Consider the following 20,617-nt stretch of genomic DNA (forward strand, 5'->3'; position numbering starts at 1 on the left):
GAGGGGTGATCTTGGTGAAAGATTGCATCCCAAGGGGACATGTCTGGGTAGGTGTTGAGACGTTGTCACTAGAAGTAGGGTCTCGAAAGAGGAGACCCTTTCAAGATAAGGGACTGTTCCTTTATGTATTTGGAGAAATGTAGAAATTTCTTATCTCAGAAGGTGCTGAATCTCTGGAATTTTGTCCCAGAAAATTGTGGCAGCTAGCTCATAAGTATTTAAAGTGGAGGAAGATAAGTTTCTGAAAGATCAGGGTATAGAGGGCTTTGTGGATCTGGCATAGAGGAGAAGTTGAGGCCTGGGGTTGATCAGCTATGATATTGAAAGGCAGGCAGGCTTGAAGGGTTAGGTGGCCTCTTCCTATTTTGTTGAGTGGAGCAACAGCTTTAGTTTGGGAAAGTTGTCCTGTGGGGAGCAAAAATTTATGTGGAATATGACATTTCTTGGTTCTGTCATAGAGGTCATTGCTAAACATATTTCCAAAATTGTGTAGCTTTCTAATTTGCCCTCCTTGGAATACTTGTATTTGGTTCTGCAGCTGGTAGAAAGCAAGTGAAGCCAGTAATTTAGGTGAAGTCGATGAAGGCTGAATTGGAGCTTCTCAAATTTTCTAAATCAAAAAAATTAGATAGCAAGAGAATCAAATTATTAGAAGGATAATTGTAGTGCAGCATTGGGGCTATTTATTACTGTTAATCAAAACCCAAATCAAAGGACAGCAATGGAGTTCAGAGGATTTCTCAATTTTATGAAATCTGCAGTACTAATTTTTAGATTGCCTTGATTGGTCATTTGGAAAAATTGCAAAACTTAAGACACCAACAATCAATAAAAGTTGTATTTAAACTATGATTAGAAATGCAGGAACTACAAATCTGAATTTGAAAAAAATGAACATAAGCATGCTACCAAGATCCACCTGAACTTGTTTGCCAATAGAAGCAAATCTTGCTTTCTTTTTAGAAAAAGACAATCATGTGCAATATTTTGTATCATGGTTTTACTTTTTCATCAATATACACGAAATCTTTTGCCTTTCTCAGAAATGTCCTAAAGTAGCTCAACGATTTGCCTGAATGGGAAGGTTTTTTGTACAACACGGAAAGTATGTAACGCTTCCAAATTGACAAGTTTAAGAATGAGCCAGAGTACAAACTAATGATCTTGTTGACTGTTCATGGTAGCCTGTCCATTTTTTCTGAAAGATGCTTTATCTTATTATTGGGGGATATAGCCTAGATGTTTGAGTTCAGATGAGATGCAAGTGCACCAAATTCAATGTGTTGACTTGGAGTGTAAGAGAAATATACTTAATGTATACAATGTTTATGAACAAGGTGACTTGCTTAATGATAGACTGGTGAGGCACCTAAGAAAATTATCTTATGGTATCTGTCAAGTTAGTACTGATCTAAGGGAGCTCTCTGTGATAAGTTTGCAAATAGTGAATACTTTAACAGTGCAGTATAAATAGGAAGAATCTATGGAAAGTGCTTGGAGAAATCAATCTCTTCATTTGGGCCATCTGTTTAAATTAGAATCCGCTGTTTGATTCAAAAGCAAAATACTGTTGGAAATCTGGAATTAAAGCAGAAAATGCTGGAAAAACTTGGATCATGCAACATCTGTGGAGAGAGACCTCGTCACAACTGGCAAAAGTAAAAGATGTAACACTTTTAAACACGGAGTGAATGTTGGTGGTAGGGCTGAAAACTGGAGAGAGAATGATTTGTGGAAGGTGGAATGTAACAAGACAATTAAGGGAATAAAAGATGGGTCTCAAGTTGAAACCGAAACAACAGAAACCCTGGCAACAGCTGTTTTTGTTAAAATGAGAATAGTAATAGAGACCTAAGATTTATCTATGAAAATCAGAAATGCTGTAATTGAATGATGGATTGAAGCTTCAATAAAGCATTTCAAGAAGTCACACAGTTCAAGGTGAATGGTATGGACAATTAAAGTGGAAAGTGAGAAGAACTTGGTTATGATTGTGGTTTAAGAAAAGGCCTTTCTCAAAGCTTCACCTCATCTACATTTAAACTTTCCAATATGGAGGCAACCATGTTGTAAGCAAAATATGAAATTTAAAGTACAAATACATTTTATGTGGGTTATGTATTAGGTCCTGGGTGGCAGTAAGATTGTGTGTGCTTGCATATGAAAATGGCCATGAGGGAAGAGGAAGGGATTTTGGAGTGGTTAAAGTTTGTCCCAGAAGTTGCAGAGGGAATGGTTTCTTTCAAGTTCTAATAGGTGAGGTAAGGGTTGAAGTGTTGTATAGCATTAAGCAGGAATTGATGTTCTATGATTGGTCAAATTAGGAAATGGGTTTTTCTTTACCTTTTCCACCCATCTATTTGCTAGAAGGGGAAAAGACAGATGAGGTAAAGATCGCAGGTGGTCCTTGCCTCTGAGGGTAAGAGGAAATTTTTTGATCAGTAATATGGAAGATGGCATTCAAAACGAATGAGTAAGAAATGGTAAATGGAATAAATGGTAAATGAACAAGCCAGAGATTATTGCTAAGCAAGTAGAAAAGTGGTTGTGAAGGCAAGTTTTAGTAGACATTTGATAAAGAGAAGCTAACTCAAAATGAAATCCCATCTAAGAGGAATAGGACTTCATGTTGAAGACAGCTGGAAAATTGGTAGCAAGTTAAATGGAGGGAATGATGGAAATATAGAATAAGTGCTGGAAATTCTCAGATCATTGAATGTCTGAAGAAAAGTGGTTTGACTTTTCACCTGAGTTGGCATTGCAATTTTTTTCCCAGCAAATATGCAAGAAGGGATTTGGGTCATTTGACAACATTAGCAAGGGAAAGAAAAAGAAATGTATGGTCTGAGAGTGGAAGGTTGGAGCGATGAAACGTAACACTAGATTTGTGCAAGAGAAGTGTGACTTTGAACATGTGTACCAATCTAAGGTAACTAGTTGAATGTTAAGAGACAAGAACTTAGCATAATTTGGATGAATTGGAGTTCATGAAAGACAGATGATAGCTCTGAACATTAATTATCTTGAGGTTTGTGTGAGGGATGTTAAGACTCATCCAGAACTTGATTATAAGTGGTCTTAGAGGTGGGGAAGAGATAGTGGAGAAATTGAATGGATGTAATGCTGTCCCAAGCCATTAAAGGTGGTGTATAACTAAATGGATCAGGTTCATGGGTAGAACTTTGCAGACTAGTGGTAATGTGGCAGTGATGGAAAGAGATACATTTCCAAGAATAATTGGATTTATAGTTAGGTAAACATAGACAGCCTTGTACAATGGCATAAAATATTTGGAGGTGAATGCTGTGCTTCACAGAAGCCTGCAGAAAGCTTGGAAAAGAATGTGTCCCTGTCACAGTCATGGAAAATGAATTTTAGTGATTAAGAACTATAGGCATGACAGAAGCTGGATAAGTATAGTTTAGTGCTAGGAGAGAATCTGTTCAAGTAAGTACCTTGGAAGAGAAAAGGGGTTAGTAATTACCAAGGAGGATTTATTCTCTTATTAAATTTCCTGTTGGAGTTCTATCTGAATTTGCTGACCACTGGTATGTTTTTATATTTGTTCTTGAAAAGGGACTTCATTACCAACACCTGCATTGTTTCTCTTAATTGATCTCGAAGGTGGTGAGGAGCTGCTTGTTTGAATAGTTATAGTCAGTGTGGTGAAGGTACTGTTGTAGTGCTTGGATAGAACATTCTTAAAGAAAAGCATGAGTAGGCCATTTGGCCCTCGAATCAGTTGTCAGTCAACAGAACAATGGGTGATCTAGCTCAAAATTATTTTCTGGCACCATCTCTATATCCATTGAGTCCTCTAAAATTCAGAAATCTATCAATCTCTTAATGTAATCAACAACTGTCTCTGCAGCCTTCTAGGCTAGAGAATTCTAAAGATCTGCCACCTGACTATAAGCTCCCCCGTCTCAGTTCTAAATGGCTTACTATTTTAAGAAATTTCTGTTTCGTTCCCAACTGAAGTGGATACCTGATTCCACCTTGTACTTCATCTGCCACGTTGTTGCTCACTCAATCATTTTGTTAATATCACCTAGGAAATATCTTTATCACCTTGGAAATTTGTTTAATGAATCTATTCTACAATGAAGGGTTTTATTTAATCTAATTCTTTGCTTAGAATCACTTGCTACAATAAAGGTGGGGAATGCATTTTGTTGCATTTCACCATCCATGTCAGTGAAGAAAAGGAAAGCCATGACCCTTGTAATGAACATGAATACTGTTTTTTTAAAAAAAAGCAGGGAATGGGAGAAAAGACTTCTGTTGTTATCTGGGAATTTCACCTTGTGGAGCCTACCATTTCCGCCATTTTGAAAAGTAAAGCAGCAGTGAAGAGAATGACACAAACTTAGTGCCTCTTGCTGTAACATTGGAGGTAGAGATTTGATAGAGATGGAAAAGATATTGAAGTTGGGATCAAAGTGCTTGCCACTGTCTCCTCACACTGCTTAAGGTCCTGCCACACGGCACACATATCTTTGTGATATGTGCTATGTGGCAGGACCTTAAGAGGCAGTGTGATGGGCAATAGGTTGAAGCACCTACGTCTGTGGGACAAGCAGCCAGCTGAAGATTTTGTTGCTAGTCACAGGTGTCTTGATAACATTCACGAAAGCAATCATTTGCATTTGGTTAAGGTGACTGGAGAAGGTGCCACTGTGGTTATTACTGCTGCTTAATGTTCTGAACAGTTATTGAAGACTATAAAAGATGGTGACTGTGCACCCCTAAAAGTTTAATTTTGATGCAATGGAACTTGATTGGAAGAGATTATCGAAACATACCTTCCCATCTTGGACCAAGATGTCTACCCCAGGATTTAAAGCAGCAAAGGACTGTTTGACTTGTGTTCTTGGAGGGAATGCAAGTTTAAACCATGCATTACTATCACTCAAATCCATGGCCTTTGAAAGACATCAAAAGTTGCTCTGCTAGTTTACATTTCTAATAGGAATTACAGCAATCATGCTATCTCTATGTGGAGAGAGATTGAAAGTGCAATTAAACAATACCATGAAAGAAATATGGATGATAAGGCTTTATTGATCGTCACCCCGGTTGCTTGTAGTCCATTTTGATGTATATAGCAATATTTGTGGAAATTTTTGCCACCTAGTACTACAAGCTTCTTGGAGCCTTTGGACCAAAGTATTATTTTGACATTCAAGGTTTATTATTTGCCATTGTATGATGCATCATGTGATTAGGGAAATCAAGAAAGATAATTCACCAGCACTTATCGTTATATGGGAGAAGTACATAAAGGCTGCAGTCAACACAATAGCAGCTACTTGGATTGAAGTGAAGCAAATAGTGATGGTGTTTAGAGCAGGACTAGACCATCCAGTTCCTTGAGTCTTTCCCACCATTCATTAAGATTGTGGCTAATCTTATGCTGCAGAGCCATTTTTCAGCACTATCCCCAAATACCTTGATTCTCTTTAATGTCCCGAAATCTGCCAATCTGACTGAACCTCCACTGCTCTCAGAGAATTGCAATGTGACCAGCTCCCTTAATGTGCTACCAACAAAGTCCTCAGCCTTTCCTGCATCTATATTTGACTTAGTCAAATTAAAGAAACAGTGATATGCGACTTTGCAGGCAATGTTTTGAACCTGAATTTATCCTTCTAGATAGTAAAAGATGCCATTAAAGTAGCTTGTTAGGTTGCTGCTATGCATGTATTCTGCAATTAGTGTGCACTGCAGTCATGGTGCACGAATTGATGGATGTTAGTTTTAGCCCTTGTGACTCAGCTAGGGATCTTATATTCCCATTCTTGGAATCAAACCAATTTTCACCGTTCTGCTGTAAGTTTTTTTTTCTGCCCTGATTCTGTTCTCCTTTTCCAGCAATTCTTAATGATGCATGCTCACTTTCCTTCTGGAAGGAGTCCGATACTTGAGGGAAGGAAACTCTATGCAAATTTGGGTCTTAAGTAATTTTAATAATGAACAGTTCTCAGGAATGAAACCCTATTATAAGTTGAGGAGGACCTGTACTTTGATTCCAAGGTCACTTTCTTGTAATTTTGAAGATTTGCAATCTGGAAATGTGGATCCATAGCTTTGAAACTTTGTCAGAATACTTGAGGGAAGCCAAAGAATCCTAGGTGCCATTCAAATAAATTGAAGCATTGTTGCTGCAAATGAGTAAACAAATCACCTAAACTGGTGAGGAATCTAATCTCAGCAACATCTTTACTTTTTTTAACCTCTGAACTGCTTTGAGATAATTTTTGATTATGAGTGGAAAAGTCTGGAAGTGGCTTGAAAGGAAGTTTGTTATTTCTGTACATTCTTCAAAACTCATTGCTGGAGGCACCCAGGGAGGAGATATTTGGTGAAGGAACATTATATTGTTCCTGACATTGAATCTTAACTATGCTTTCTAGACGTGGTAATGAAACTCATAAATCTGTAACCAATTATTTTGATAAGTGTTTATGCAATTGTTTTCAATTCAGAAATTATTTTTGATTTTCCTAGACTTTAGATCAGATACTGGAGATTACAAACATTGGATTGAGGAAAAACTTAATTATTGGCGCATTTTCCTTGTTCACTAAATTGGTAATATTATCAAGGTCAGATTTATAGTTGCCAGCTTTTATTCAATTATTGAAGAATAGACTGATTTTTCCTTTGAATTTATTGACAAGCAATTATTTAGATTTAATGAGGTGGTTTTATGCATTTCTTTCCTGATCCACCATGGAGTAGTCAGGTATTGGTGTGTGTGGGAGAGGGAGGATATGGAATCCTGAGTAGTGACCCCCATCATTGGTGGGAGTTTGAGCCGTGTATGTTTTTTCATTGATGATCCATTTAAGATATAACTGCAAGAAAGCTCCAGTAGTCTCTTTTGACAGGTGAGTGATAATGGCACCAAATGGTCTCTTTGTTTCAGGAGCAGGAGGATGTTGGCTATTGCCCCCAGGATGTGGGCGATATTAGTGCGTAATTGTCCCTGAACAGAATACTTTGCTTACCTATTTCAGAGGGTGTTTGAGATGAGTGTTCTGATTCCTAGATGGACAGAATGCGTAAGGTTGGCAAGTTTCCTTCCCTGAAATGATATTAGTGAACCAGATGGATTTTTATGACAATCCTGTAGTTTTGTGGCCATCATTACTAATGACTAGCTTTTTAAAATTCATTTGGTAATCTGGAACTTAAATTCCATAGATGTCACAGTGGGTTTTGAATTTGCATCTTTGAATTGTTTGTCCTGGCGTCTGGTTACTAATCTAATAATCTAACCACTGTATCTTAGTTTAAATCTTTTGAGAAAGAGTATTGCATCCAAGTGATCTCTGGTTTTCTGCACTGCGTGCCATCCAGTTAGATGCCTTGAAATGTAGTCACTGTTGTAATGTCAGAAACTAGATTGTGTGGTCAACAATAAGGCAATTTGATTTTAATAGTGGAGGATAAATATTAGGATACTGTGGAGAAGCTTTGGCCTGCTCTTCAAATCCATGTAGCGGGATCTTTAACATTTGCCAAATGTAGCCTTCGTTTAAAAGTTTACTTGAAAACTTCCACTTCTACCAGTGGAAGTACCCCAGCACTGCTGAGGTGTTGTCTGGATCATGCGTTTGCCTCTTTTGTGGGGCTTGAATCCATGCATTTCATGAAGTACCGACTAGGTGACAATTAACGTGCTCAATAGTGGGTATATTTGAATGGTTGCTGATAATGCATCTGCCAAGCCGCTTGCTCAATTTTGCCATCCTTTGACCCAGGGATGAGTTATACCAGAAATGAGAGGGTTGGGGCCATGTCAGAGGTTAAACTGAAGAACATCTGGAACAGAGGCCAAATCTGCCCCACATTCAGTGGAGGGGGATGGTATGGCCATTTAAGTATAATGCCTGTTTTCATTGTAACGTAATTTTGTCATTTTGCTCATAACCACAGGTGTTTGGATTTGCAAGCCTCTGGCACCTCAGCAAACGAAAGCAGACAATGTGCTGAATCTCAATTGTAAATGATTTTTCAGCACTGTTTCTAGGTTGAGAGGAGCAGGAGTGTTTGCTCCTCAGCAGAGGTACATGAGGCCTTCAAGCCTGTTCAGCCATTAAATGAGATTGTGATCCTTGACCTAAATATACATACCTGCTTCAAACTCCTAACCCTAACATTTTTGTTAACCTAAGGTATTGTCAATCTCAGATTAAGACTAACAATTGACTTCAATTGCCATTTGTGTTTATTTTTATTTTTCCCAAAACTTCTACCTCACTTTGGAGTATTTTCAAACTTCACTCTTGAAAGACCTGGCTTTGCATTCTTTTTTAGAAGGCTGCCTAGATCAGTGAAAGTGATTTCTTTCCATGTTTCACATTAGTTCCCCTTGCTATCTTTAACTTTACCAAATTACTCCTTAACCTTGCCAATTCCAGGAACTACAATGTGAATTTGTGTAATCATTCCTTATAATGACCCTTGAAATCTGACAAATTTACAGTACAATCCTTCAAAGATCATATATCCTCAAGGTATGCCCAGAGCTGCTCATGTTATTCCAGGTTTAGTCAAACCGGCCCTTTGCATAACTCTGGCATTATTTCTACCCATTTGTAGTTTAGCACCTTAAATGTTAAGGTCAACATTCCATTGACCTTTTTGATTATTTTCTGGACTTGTTTATTAGTAACATTTTAAGCTCCATGCATGGTTCCTCAAATTGTCTTTGCACTTATTGCTTCTTTTAATTTTTTCACCCTTTGGGGAATATTCTACTTTATCCTTTAAGGTCCAGGATGGATGATGATTGTCCACCTTACAGGCTCTTTGCCAAGATTTTGACCATTATCTGATCTATTAATTTCTTTGTAATGTTAGTATTTATACTACCTACTATTCTGCTCATGTTTGTGATTTTTCTCATATTTAATGTCTTTCTATCTAAGTCTTTTTATCTGTCATCTAAGCCATTCAGTGGTTCATGCCATAGCACAGATACTTAGAGATTATCAATTACCAGTAGTTGTATTTTGCTTGCTTAAAGATTCAGCCAATTATCCTAGACATCTTTTCACCCAGCCATTTTCCTAACCTTGTCTATAATTTGCTTTCAGCTGCAAAAGCTTCTGCTTTGGCATAGAGTTTCACATGAGAGTGTCTTTAAAAGCCATCTAGAAGTACTTATAAATGGCATCCTTTGATCACTCTACAAAATTAAGTAAAATTTACTTATCAAGTTCAGAGAGGTAGTACATGGTCACAGTAGGAGCAGCTTGAAGATCTTCACCAAGATCTAGACTGTCCCTCTATCCCGCAGCACAGTATCTCCTACAGTCTTGATACTTCCCCAGTCTAGCAAGAAAGGCCATTTGGTAATTGGAAAAACAAAGTCCTTGGAGCGGATAAAATCTGTGCTGAACTATTAAACATGGCAGAGTACCACTTCTGGCATGAATTTATCTCCCTCACCGGGGAAGAGATGAGAATGCTAAGGAATCTTGGAGTCAATGTTATCAGACCATCTTCAAGAAAGGAGATGGGTCTGATTGTAGTTATTACAGAAGGCCGGTCTTGCTGTCTGCTACAGGGAATGTTATCACATCCTCCTCAATTGCTTCATTCCACTGTTGTGATGCTGATTCTGTCCAGCAAGTGGAAGATTTCCATTGCACAACAAATCCAATATCCAAAAAATGTAGAAAGTAGCACTAGCCACTGTACTTGGTCTTTATCAACTTCACAGAAGCTTTTGATTTAGACATTAAAGAGCATCCTCATTTGGATGTCTTGAGAAATCTATTACTGTTCTGCATATGTTACATGTAAACCATAATCCTATCAGATGCATCACAGATGTAGCCTCAGTGTAAGCCAGTGTCACTGCACCAATTTTGTTCCTTATGGCAAAACTGCATTTCACATCAAACAAGCTCCCTGCTTGATTGGAGTTGATCTGTAGGCCACACAGGAAAATGCTGAACCCTTTTTTCCCTTTCCAGAATTATGATCATCTTGACCTCAGTCATCAGCCTATCTAGTGTATATAGGGAACATGTTCATATGTGCTCATTAAATGGCTGAACCTCAAATGACTTGCTCAGTGAAGCACGAGAAGATGGGCCTTGCACTGAATGTCCAAAGTCAAAGGTCTTCTACCAACCTGCCTTTTTGCGCAACTCTGCTGCCAGTAATTGAGATCTGTGTTGACACCTGAAAACGTGGATCACTTTCCATAACCTAGACAACTCTCGGCACAGAAGGGCATTGGTGATGCAATTCTCCGTTGCCTTCAGCTGACTAAGGCAGTGTCAAAGGCCAAGATTTCAAATCCAGCACAAGCTTGTACAATTTGCTGAGTAGCAATGATCTCCATTCTCCTGTCTGTGTCAGAGACATGGACAATCTCATTAGGCACCTCAAAGCACTATTGATGTACCATACTTGTTACCTCTGCAAAATTCTCCAAGTGGGATGCCAGAATAGATGAAACAAATGTGTGAACGCCAAGCCAACATCCTCAGCGTGCCCGACACTAGACTCCCGAAATGCACACTTCCCTGAGATCTGCAAGGCAAGAGATTTCCCATGGGGAGCAGAGAAAACTCCTCATGTTGTCTCATGGAAAAATATAACATCCCTGGTCCAAAGTAGAAAAGCTTATGAAAAGGCAATGGGCATCTCAAATCTCCATGACAAGGGTACATAAGGACTAACTGTGAATGGTGGAAGTAGCACACAATGTATCCAAAAACCCATCCACCTCTTCCAAGAGCACCATCTGCTCCATCTATGACAGGTTCACTTAAGACTCAATTACCATCAAAGCAAGCATTTGAGGCTGTGGAATAACATTGTGGGAATTTTTTGATTCACAATTAAACACGGGAAAGTGAAGGCACCTGGAGAACTTTTATAGACCTTTTAATCAGAGGTGTTAGTTTTCAATGTGTATGTGATCCAAAATCTAATAGTAAACAGAATTTTTAAGTGGCAAAAACTGCACGAAACCTTGCATTTGAAAATATGAAGAAGTGTAGGCTTTAATACAGAATTGATCTCCTTTCAAGCAGATGGAAATTCAAGTGCCATTTACCTGACTCAGGATGTATTTAATCTTGCCTTGGCATTTTGTTGGCATTGTTATTTACCATGAGGTGCTATGTTATGGCCTAATTTGCATGACACTGTTTTTGCTCACCATCTGATCCTGATTTTTTGTTAATGGGTTTGCTGGTTTTGCATTTTTTTGGGAGTTGAATGTGGGTATGCAGAGGGAGGGAAGAGGAAGAGATCACATTTGGTACATGATGGCAGAGAAGAATGAATTTGAAGAGGAAAGAATGAGACCCAGATGGTTATTACAGCTGCAGTAGTTGCAAGTCTAGCAAAAACTTATCTTGCCTATTAGGGAACGTTTTGCTGAAAGAGCTTTATATAGTGAAAAGTTGAAATATTCTAACAGTTACCACTAGGCCATCTCAATACTCATTTATCTGTTGACTGTAGGATTTCAAGTAAACAGATTATTTGCCTCTGGAAAGCACAGCTACTTTTAAACTAAGCAGGCAATAACGAAGTTGTGTACTTGTATACAATTACTTCTCTCTGGTATGGATTGATGTGTGACTAGCAAGATTTGGCTCTGCATTACAAGCTGCTATTGCAATGTCAGCTACAATACATTGCTATGAGCTGTAAAAGGAGCAAGCTTCAAGTACATGCATTCTGCCAAATCTACTGTGTATGAATTATTTCCCAGTGGTTAAAAAGTGAAGGCACATGAGTTCCAAGGAAAAACAGTAAATTGGAGCCAATATTGACGGTGCCAGGATGACTATTTTTGTGACTGTGAAGGGTGTTAGCAGTAGGATTCCACAAAGGTCAGTACTCTGTACCTTGCTGTTAATGAATTTGATTTAAATGTACATGACAAAATTTACAGATGCAAAAAAAAGCTATGTGGTTGACAGGAGGAAAGCTTTAGATAGCAGGAGGATAAAGGTGGGCTGAGCACCTGGGCAGATGAGAGGCAAATTGGATTTAAATTGGGGAAATGTGAGGTAATACATTTCAGATGGTGCACTAAGACAGGAGTATATACAATAAAAGGTAGGCTATTGACAAGAGTGAAGCAAAAGGATCTTGGAATACATGTTCATAAATTCCTTAAAGGCAGATTGGCTAAAATATCATCCAGGATGATTTTCTTTATTAGCCAAGGCACAGGCTACGAGAGGAGGGAGGTAGTTCAGGAAATGTATAGAGGATCTAGAATGCACTGTCAAGTGTAGCTGTAAAGACATTCATTTGTGATGTTTGAAAAGAAATAAGTAATTTAAAAGAGAATTGTACAGTAATGAAGAGGGCTGAGAGCGAGGCTAGCTTTGCATAGACTGGAATGAACCTTGGATGGCGGTCATCCATGGTGTAACCTAACTGATCTCTCCTTCCACTTCCTTCCTTCCTCACCACTCATCACTAGAAAATAAGATGAAGGAATATAGTTGATGTGAATGAGTAGTCAGCATATATTGGTTGTTCACTCAGATCTGCTGTCTAAATGCTTTTTCTTGTGTGTTAAGTGTTCCTTCTGCAATTTTATTAATTTCTTGTGATTGACACTTCTAAACATTGAACAAAGGCCAGAATTTTAAATTAAGGTGAAACTTCTGGAGCCAAAGATCAAGGTAGGTGAGTATCTTCGGGAGAGAAATCTGGGGCCCAAATGTCATTTTTGCTTAATTAGTACATCAATTGCTTATGTGTATTGCTACCACAGTTATTGCTTGTGTAAAATTGCCACATTCAGTACATTTGATTTTACTGTCATTGTTTCTTTTAAAACCCATGTTCTACTTATGACAAACGTATCAAGTGATGTAAATAAAAGTCACCATAAATACAAAAATGGAAGTCTTGAACTTTTATGAACAGACGTCTTGGCTGTTGAATTATATTAGTGAGTCACTTCTTTATACTTAAGTGAACAATGGTGGAAATCTTTGAGAGAGCACCACATTTTTAAAAACCCCTGGTTGAAATTCAGGGGTTTACTCTGAGGTTTTCAGGAGAATGTGAATGTAAAGTACTGGGTCAAAGACCAACACAATTTTAATTGTACACTTCCTAATCTCTGAATGTATACCCAATAGCCATTGTTATATCATAGCAAAAGTAGAGTAATTTTGTTTTGTTTTATGTCTTGCCCTGTGCTGCTGCCACAAAACAACAAACTTCATGTCATAAGACAGTGATAATAAACCTGATTCTGATATCGTGCCAATTCAATCTCATTTGAGAATGGGTTAAAATTTGTCATGTGTAAAAAAAAGTGTTATTTTATCTGATTACAAATAAGATTTGATCACTTATTTCAAACAGTATTGCTGAGACTTTTTAATTTATCTTTTATTTTCTTTCACATCTTTTTAGTTGCTTTCAAATACATTGGCTGATACTCAGTCAGACATGACTCAGATTAGTGGGCAAAACTCTCAATTAGCAACTGGAGAAGAGCGGCAGAAGTCACTGGATCAGCAGCGAATGCAAGAGAAAGCCAATCGCATTGTAGCTGAGGCCATTGCTAAGGCTAAAGCTCGGGGTGAGCAAAATATTCCCAAGGTGATTGACCAACGGGTAATCTCTGGCACAGCAGTGGATAATTCAACTGAAGAGAAGAAGAAAAAGAAAAAACCAAAAGAAAAGAAAGACCCCAAGGAGTCCAAAGAAGCAAAGGAAAAGAAACCCAAGTCAACAGCAACTGCTAAGATCAAAAGTAACAAGAATGCAAGGTAGGAAAGTAAATATTGTTTTTATCGCTGAACAGAAATTTTTGAAGTGCTTTTTTAGTGGTAAAGTTAAAATGCTACAAATTTGACATACCTAGAAGCTGCTGAGATGTTTGGCTTGTGTTCTCCAGAGGAGCCATTCCTCCAACCAACTGATTTATTGCCACTGTACTAAGGCATCAGCAGGAAAATAGTACCCTGTGTAAGTATTTCATCAGAAATGAAAGCTGTTGAGAAAACCTTATTTTAGAATGCTAGTCCAATCACAAGTTCAAATAATCAAAGTGCTGGAGAGTTACTGCTATTGAATTAAAAAAGCCTACAAAAAAGGTGCATGTAGACATCACTTAATACAGAGTACTAGTATACCCAATAGCCATTGTTATATCAAAGCAAAAGTATCATCATTCATCATCATTGCTATCAGTGCCCTTCTACAGATTGTGATGTTAGCAGACTTGTGTGCACCATCTAGTTGACATGAATTAGCTATTTACAAAATACTCTTGATATAAAAAAAACCCTGAATATTCTATGTAGACCTTGCGAACCAAAGTGAGCGATTTTATTGGCATACTAATTCATAATACTTCAGCAAGCTAATACTGTTCCAAAAGGCTACTTTTTGTGTATGGTAAATATTTCATATGGGATTTATTTCTGACTTTGTTTTGTTTCTATCTGTATCATATGTGCAAACTCCAACATTTATTTAGCATTTTGTATAATGTTCAAAAGATTACTTTTTAAATTGAGCTTTTTGCTGCCCAATAAACTGAGAATTCTTTAATGTGATTGCGTGATTAGCCAGCTTGATGACATTAAAACTGCTGGACACCAGGCATTCTTTTCAAATGATTCTTGATGGCAATGGAAAGGACCAGGTTGTCTCCACAGAAATTAGATGTGTGTGGATATCTTTCAAAGAGAGAGTGGTGCTTTATCTTTGGTGTTAACTGCAAATTTTGGATCCTTGTATCGCAGAACAGGTTGGGGTGATGGGAAGGGGTAAGGAAGGATGCCCCATAAAATTCATGGGTATTGTAATATTCATTAGTTTCTCTGATCTTAATTAGTATTGGTAGCATTTATCCGGAGGTAATGGTAAGTGAAAGGAAAAACTGATATTGTATTGCTATTGCATAAAGATATTGATCAATTCTGCTTTGTAAATTTCCTGAAGTGATCTTTTCATTTCATTTGGAATATTAAAGATAAAAAATCATGTTCCTTTAAAAAAATGATTATTTTTGCATATTCATTACCTTTATATGGTAAAGGTAAAGTGTTAAACTGGGTGTGTCTGGCCTTCTCAGAGATGAGCATTGGGTCAATGAGATGTAATTAATTTGCTTTGAAAATCAAAAACTCCAGATGCTAGAAATCTGAAATAAAAACAGATAATGCTACATACGCTGATCAGGTCACAGTGTCTATGAAAGGGAAGCAGTTAACGCTTCGGCACTTTGTCAAGACTGGGAAAGAGAGAACGAGTTCTCAGATATAGAGATGGTGGGTGGGGGAACAGTGGGATCAAATGACTTAAAGTAGCAGTTACAAGCCCATGCTGCTTTGTATTTTGTGTTGCTAATAGCAAGGTTGTGGGACATGACCAGCAGGTCATACTATGCTAATGGGAAGAGGAAAAACTGAACCAAAATAGGCAGAAATGGCCAGTTCTGATGCAGACAAAAAGAATTAGTTACCTGAAGTTGGAGAATTCAACATAGTCTGGAAGGCTTCGATATGTTCAGACAGAAGATGAGTGGTGTTCCTCAAGCTTGTATTGGGCCTCCATTGGAACAAAGCAGGAAATCTCAGATAGTGGTTACTGTGGGATTGGGATGGGGATTTAAAATGGCAGGCAATGGGAAGCTCATTGTCACTCCTTTACAGGTTCTCTGTAAAGAAACATGGTTGAAACAAGAAATAGAACAAGTAAATTACATCTACCAGTACAAATCATAGGTTAGCTATTTCTTGTGTCTTAATTTTCTCTTGCTGTGGATCAGAAAATGCTTCAGTTTAGAACCTAATGGATAAATAGCAGAAAACTTGCTATCTGGTTAAATTGGAACACTCAATCAAGAATTTACTAAATTCAGTCAATGGTATTACATATGCCTAATTTTCTCTCGTTCTCTCGGTAAAATTTCTGTAGTCGGCAATTTATTGGGCAAAATGTTGATGGGTTTATTTAACTCTGAATTGGGTCCTCTCACAGAATTTGGCCAAAGCTCTTGATTTGATTGTGGTATACAGTTTTTTTGTTTACAAACTTGCATTTACATTGATGTTAGCCAAAATTATGCTTGGTGTAGGCAGTACTCATCACTGTGGCAGAGTTGATTCTATTTTGTGGAAGAGAAAAGTGGAAGTCCTGCATGTTTTGGAAGTATTGGAGATGAGAAACTGCAGGTGGTGGAATCTGGAGCAAAAAACAAGCTGCTGAAGGAACTCGGTGGGACAGGCAGCTGCTGTGGAGGGAAATGGACAGTTGATGTTTCGGTCAATACCCTTCATCTGGACTGAGGGTAGAGATGGCCAGTATAAAGAGGGGTGGGGCTTCAGGTGGCAAGTGATGCATGTATCTAGGTGGGGAGGGGTTGATTGGCAGAAGAAGCCAAGTGGGAGGGAAGAGTGGAGATGGTGACACAGGCTGGGAGGTAGAGGAACAAAGGGCCACAGATTCTGGAATCTGATGAGAAAGGAAGGTGAAGGGTGGAACCAAATAAGGGAGGTGAACAGATGGAGATGGGGGAAGGGACTAAGTAGGAGGAGTGTGTGCATGATGGGCAGATGGAGTGGGTAGGTAGGGGAAAGTGGTTGGGGGGGGGGGGAGGGGGGCAGGGTGGAAAGAATGGTATGTGGCAGAGGACCTGGCTAGATTGAAAGGGATAGAGGGTGTGCAGGTAACTGCTATTAGGATATAAATCCATGGATTAATAGATTCAAATTTGAATGCTGACTGGTGAGTTTGCAATTCAAAAACAGAAAATCCTAGAACTACTCAGCAGGTCAAGCTGTATCTGTGAGAAAAAGAGTCAATGTTTCAGATAGGGTCTGTTGACTGTTTCTCTTCCCACAGATGCGGTCTGACCTGAGTATTTCCAGCATTTTCTATTTTTGTTTTAGATTTCCAGTATCTGTAGTTTTTTTTATTTTTTCATTCTTCTGTTATTCAAATCTGGGAGTGAAATGAGTAATGCTTAATGCAACACTTTTATTCTTTCTGTTATGGGCATTTTTCACAAACTCCTCTAGAATGCATCATTTACTAACTGAGATGGTCCTATATTTGCTGATATTAAATTATCCATAGCTTTTCGCCTCTTCCTGTTGGGGGAACTTCTGCACAGATTAAGCTGACGTTGGAGTCACTATTTAGGGAACTAAAGACATTGCCACATCCTACTATGCTTGTGTTATGTAATACCACAGGCATGTTATCTATCATCATTTCCTTATGAATGGGGAGAAATTTGGTGCCAATGAATGGGAAGGAAGAATGTGCATTTGATCATTCCTAAATGAATTGGAAATGGGTGCAAATACAAACTGTCAGATCAAGAATAACATTAGTACAATGCAATTCCAGACTTGGAGATTTAAGCTAATGGGCGATGCAGAATAAATGTTAAGGGTTTATTTGTATTGACTACAGCTGCTATCATTTCTTCTCTCTGTGGTGACTTTTTTTGTTGAATTCTATATGCATGTGTAGATAACCATTCAATTCTTTAGTGAATATATATTTAAGTTTGAGATGCAAAATGGGCTTGGGTAGAAAGATGTATTTATCACCGTAATCTGTTTGCATTCACTTATTGCTTGGTAAGCATTAGGGATGCAAAAATTGATTGCAAGATTGATGTAATTAGTAACATGGTTTTGAACCATCATGGATTGATGACAACCTTTTTAAAGTAATTCATCTAGGCTAAAAACTCTTTAAATTTACCTTCATCTGTGTGATTATTATCTGTAAAGCACTTGGTTATTACTACATTTTAGTGTGTAGTTTTACTTCAAATAGAAAAATAAAAATGTTAATCACTGGTCTGTTAAAAGAAGTGCCAAAGTTGATAATATTGAACTTGGTTGTGCTTTCTGCTCTATTTCTCCTTTATGGTATTTATAACTCTTCATTTCCTTGTATCCTTCAAAATCCACGGGTATTATGGAAAGAGCAATTTTACTCTGCTGCTAATAAATTCAATGTTTTTAATACATTTATGACTTCATGGTAATGAACAGTTGAACTTTACCTTGTTTAGTTTAGATCTGCAGAGAATTAAAATGTAAAGTTAAGACACAAGAGACTGCAAATGTTGGAATCTGGAGCAACAAACACTCTGGAGGAACTCAGCAGGTTGAGCAACAGCCCTGTTGCAACATTTTGACCCAAAACATCAACAATTCCTTAGCCAGCCTCTTCCCTCCTACCCACCCACCCCCCACCAAAAAAGAGATGCTGCTCAACCTGCTGAGTTCCTCCAGCAGATTGTTGCAGTGCAGAGTTGACTTTTCCAGCAAACTGCCCTTGTGGTATAGCTTCCTTTTTTGGGGGGGTGAGTAGTTAACTATTCATTAAATATGTTTTGCTTGTTGTATTCTTAAAAGGGAAGACGTCCCTGACATTGCTACGTAACATTTTAAAACAAAATATTCACTTTTAGGGCAGCTTTTGTCCTTCTAACCCCAAATTTAATTTTAATAAATGGTAGAATAACCATTCTGAAGTGACAGTGGGGATCGCTTTGCTGAATGTACATTCAGTGAAGGGAAATGTTTCATGAGCAAGTAAACAAATAAAAATTAAACTTTTAGCTAACTGTGAAATTGGTTAGATGGTCTTCTACAACTGGTGCATTGCAAATATCTGCTGTGTGTAAAAGGATGTAGATGAAATGTTTAAAAAAAATGGAAATGGGGTGTCAGAATGGCCAGCCAATTTGTATATCTAACAGTACTTATAAGGTTGCTACAACATTTATTATGTCCTTTTCATTTCATGTCTCTGATCCCCAACTTTATTCAATGTAGTTTACACCCTTCAGATTTGAGTAAAGTGTGGGACAGTACAGACCAAGCCATTCATCATGCCTTGGACTCTGCATGGGTCCCCAAAACTCCAGCTACAGTGCAAATTTTATTATCTGACCTCCATGAAGATTGGAGGGTGACTGGTTAGTCAAATGTATGGTTAGCCTGTTATGTTTTCACAATTAATAATGGTAACAAAATAAGAGAAATGAAATACACTGTTCAACAGTACTCATGAATGAATTGGCAATCAGTGTTATCAACAGGCAATAAGAAAATAGCAATGTGCAGAGACGGGGAATCGGGGAATACCCTGATACTCCAGTGCTGCTCTGAATTTGGCCTGGATCTTTGTTAGCATGGTGCTCCCTGGGCATAGAACATGGAACAGTACAGCACAGGAACAGGCCCTTTGGCCCATGATGTTGTGCTGGACTAATTAAACTAGTAACTAAATTAATCCCTTCTGCCCAAACAATGTCCATATCCCTCCATTATCTAGCTATTCATATGTCTATCTAAGAGCCTCTTAAACATATGTATCATATTTGCCTTCACCACCACCCCGGCAGTGCATTCCAGGCATCCACCACTCTTGAATTTTAAAGACTTGCCCTGCACATCTCCTTTGAACTTACCCCCCTCACCTTAAATGCATACCCTCTAGTATTAGACATTTTGACCCTGGGGAAAAATGTATCAACTGTCTACTCCATCTAAAACAGTGCCCTGATTTTAGCCCAGTTGCTCCCTCTGGAGTGCTGATTAACAGAATGTGCCAGTTAGGTAAGTGCCAGATAACCAGCTCTTACCGTACTTACTAACTCCCTTTCTTCTGCCCTCTCCATGAACAACTTCAAAACTGCAATCTTTATCACCAAGTTGAAGAATTTTATTTGTGCAGTTGCCTCTGTTGCTGAAGGTGAAGCTCTTCAATTTTTGACCTACCCCAGCACACTCACATTATCCTTTGCTGCTTCTCTCCATTGCTTCACAGTCTCTACTGCCACAAAAAACCTCGAACTAACCACTTGCTCATCTTGCCTGAAATCAAAATACCGTTCCCTTAATCCCTTTCTCACTTAACACCCATCCACCCTTTTCCTTTTATCTCCTGATAAAGTCACAAGTTCTTCAACTCTGTTGTCACTGAATTATTTACGCATGGCTTTGCTGCATCTGAACTCTTACTCTAATTGCATCCTTGCTGATCTAGCACTCTGTCCTTTATGAACATGCTTTGGATGTGTGTGTCATGTTAGTCACAACAATTACTTACTAGTTGCTTTTGTCTTCACGGATTGCTATTGACCCTTCTCCTCAACATCTCATGTTAAAATTTTTGTCCTTGAATCTTGCCATGTTTTTGTTGCACTCTTTCCTGCTTGTAAATCCTCTCTTCCTCAGGCCTATTTTGCATTCCCCTCTCTGCTCCAACATGGGTAAATTTTTCAGGTGCACAAGTCCTAGTCTCCAGAACTTCCAGCAGAAATTCCACATCCCACTCCCAAAGTGACATGTCTATCTGTAGCCTCCTCTACTGCCACGTTGAGGCCAGACGCAGGTTGAAGGAACAACACCTTGTATTCTGTCTTGGGAGTCTCCAACCTGATGGCCTCAACATCGATTTCTCTAGCTTCTGGTAACCACCCCTTTTTTCTTTCTTCATTTTCCCTCCAACTGCTTTTATCTTCCCTTATTCCTGTGGCTCCCTTACCTGGCCTTGATGACCTGCCCATCTCCTCTCCTCCCCTCCTCCATCCTTTATTCCATGGTCCACTGCCCTTTCC

The 20,617-nt window shown here is 38.5% G+C and overlaps 1 protein-coding gene across 1 annotated transcript in view; it reads left to right on the plus strand.

Moving 5' to 3' along the window:
* chd7 (chromodomain helicase DNA binding protein 7) overlaps window positions 1-20,617 on the plus strand; it is a 187,084-nt gene that overhangs the window by 42,569 nt on the left and 123,898 nt on the right. The window contains 1 exon segment of the mRNA XM_052022851.1: window positions 13,426-13,784. Coding sequence (XP_051878811.1) covers window positions 13,426-13,784 — 359 coding nt within the window.

This window comes from Pristis pectinata, chromosome 9, assembly GCF_009764475.1.
Source record: "Pristis pectinata isolate sPriPec2 chromosome 9, sPriPec2.1.pri, whole genome shotgun sequence".
NCBI lineage: Eukaryota > Metazoa > Chordata > Chondrichthyes > Rhinopristiformes > Pristidae > Pristis > Pristis pectinata.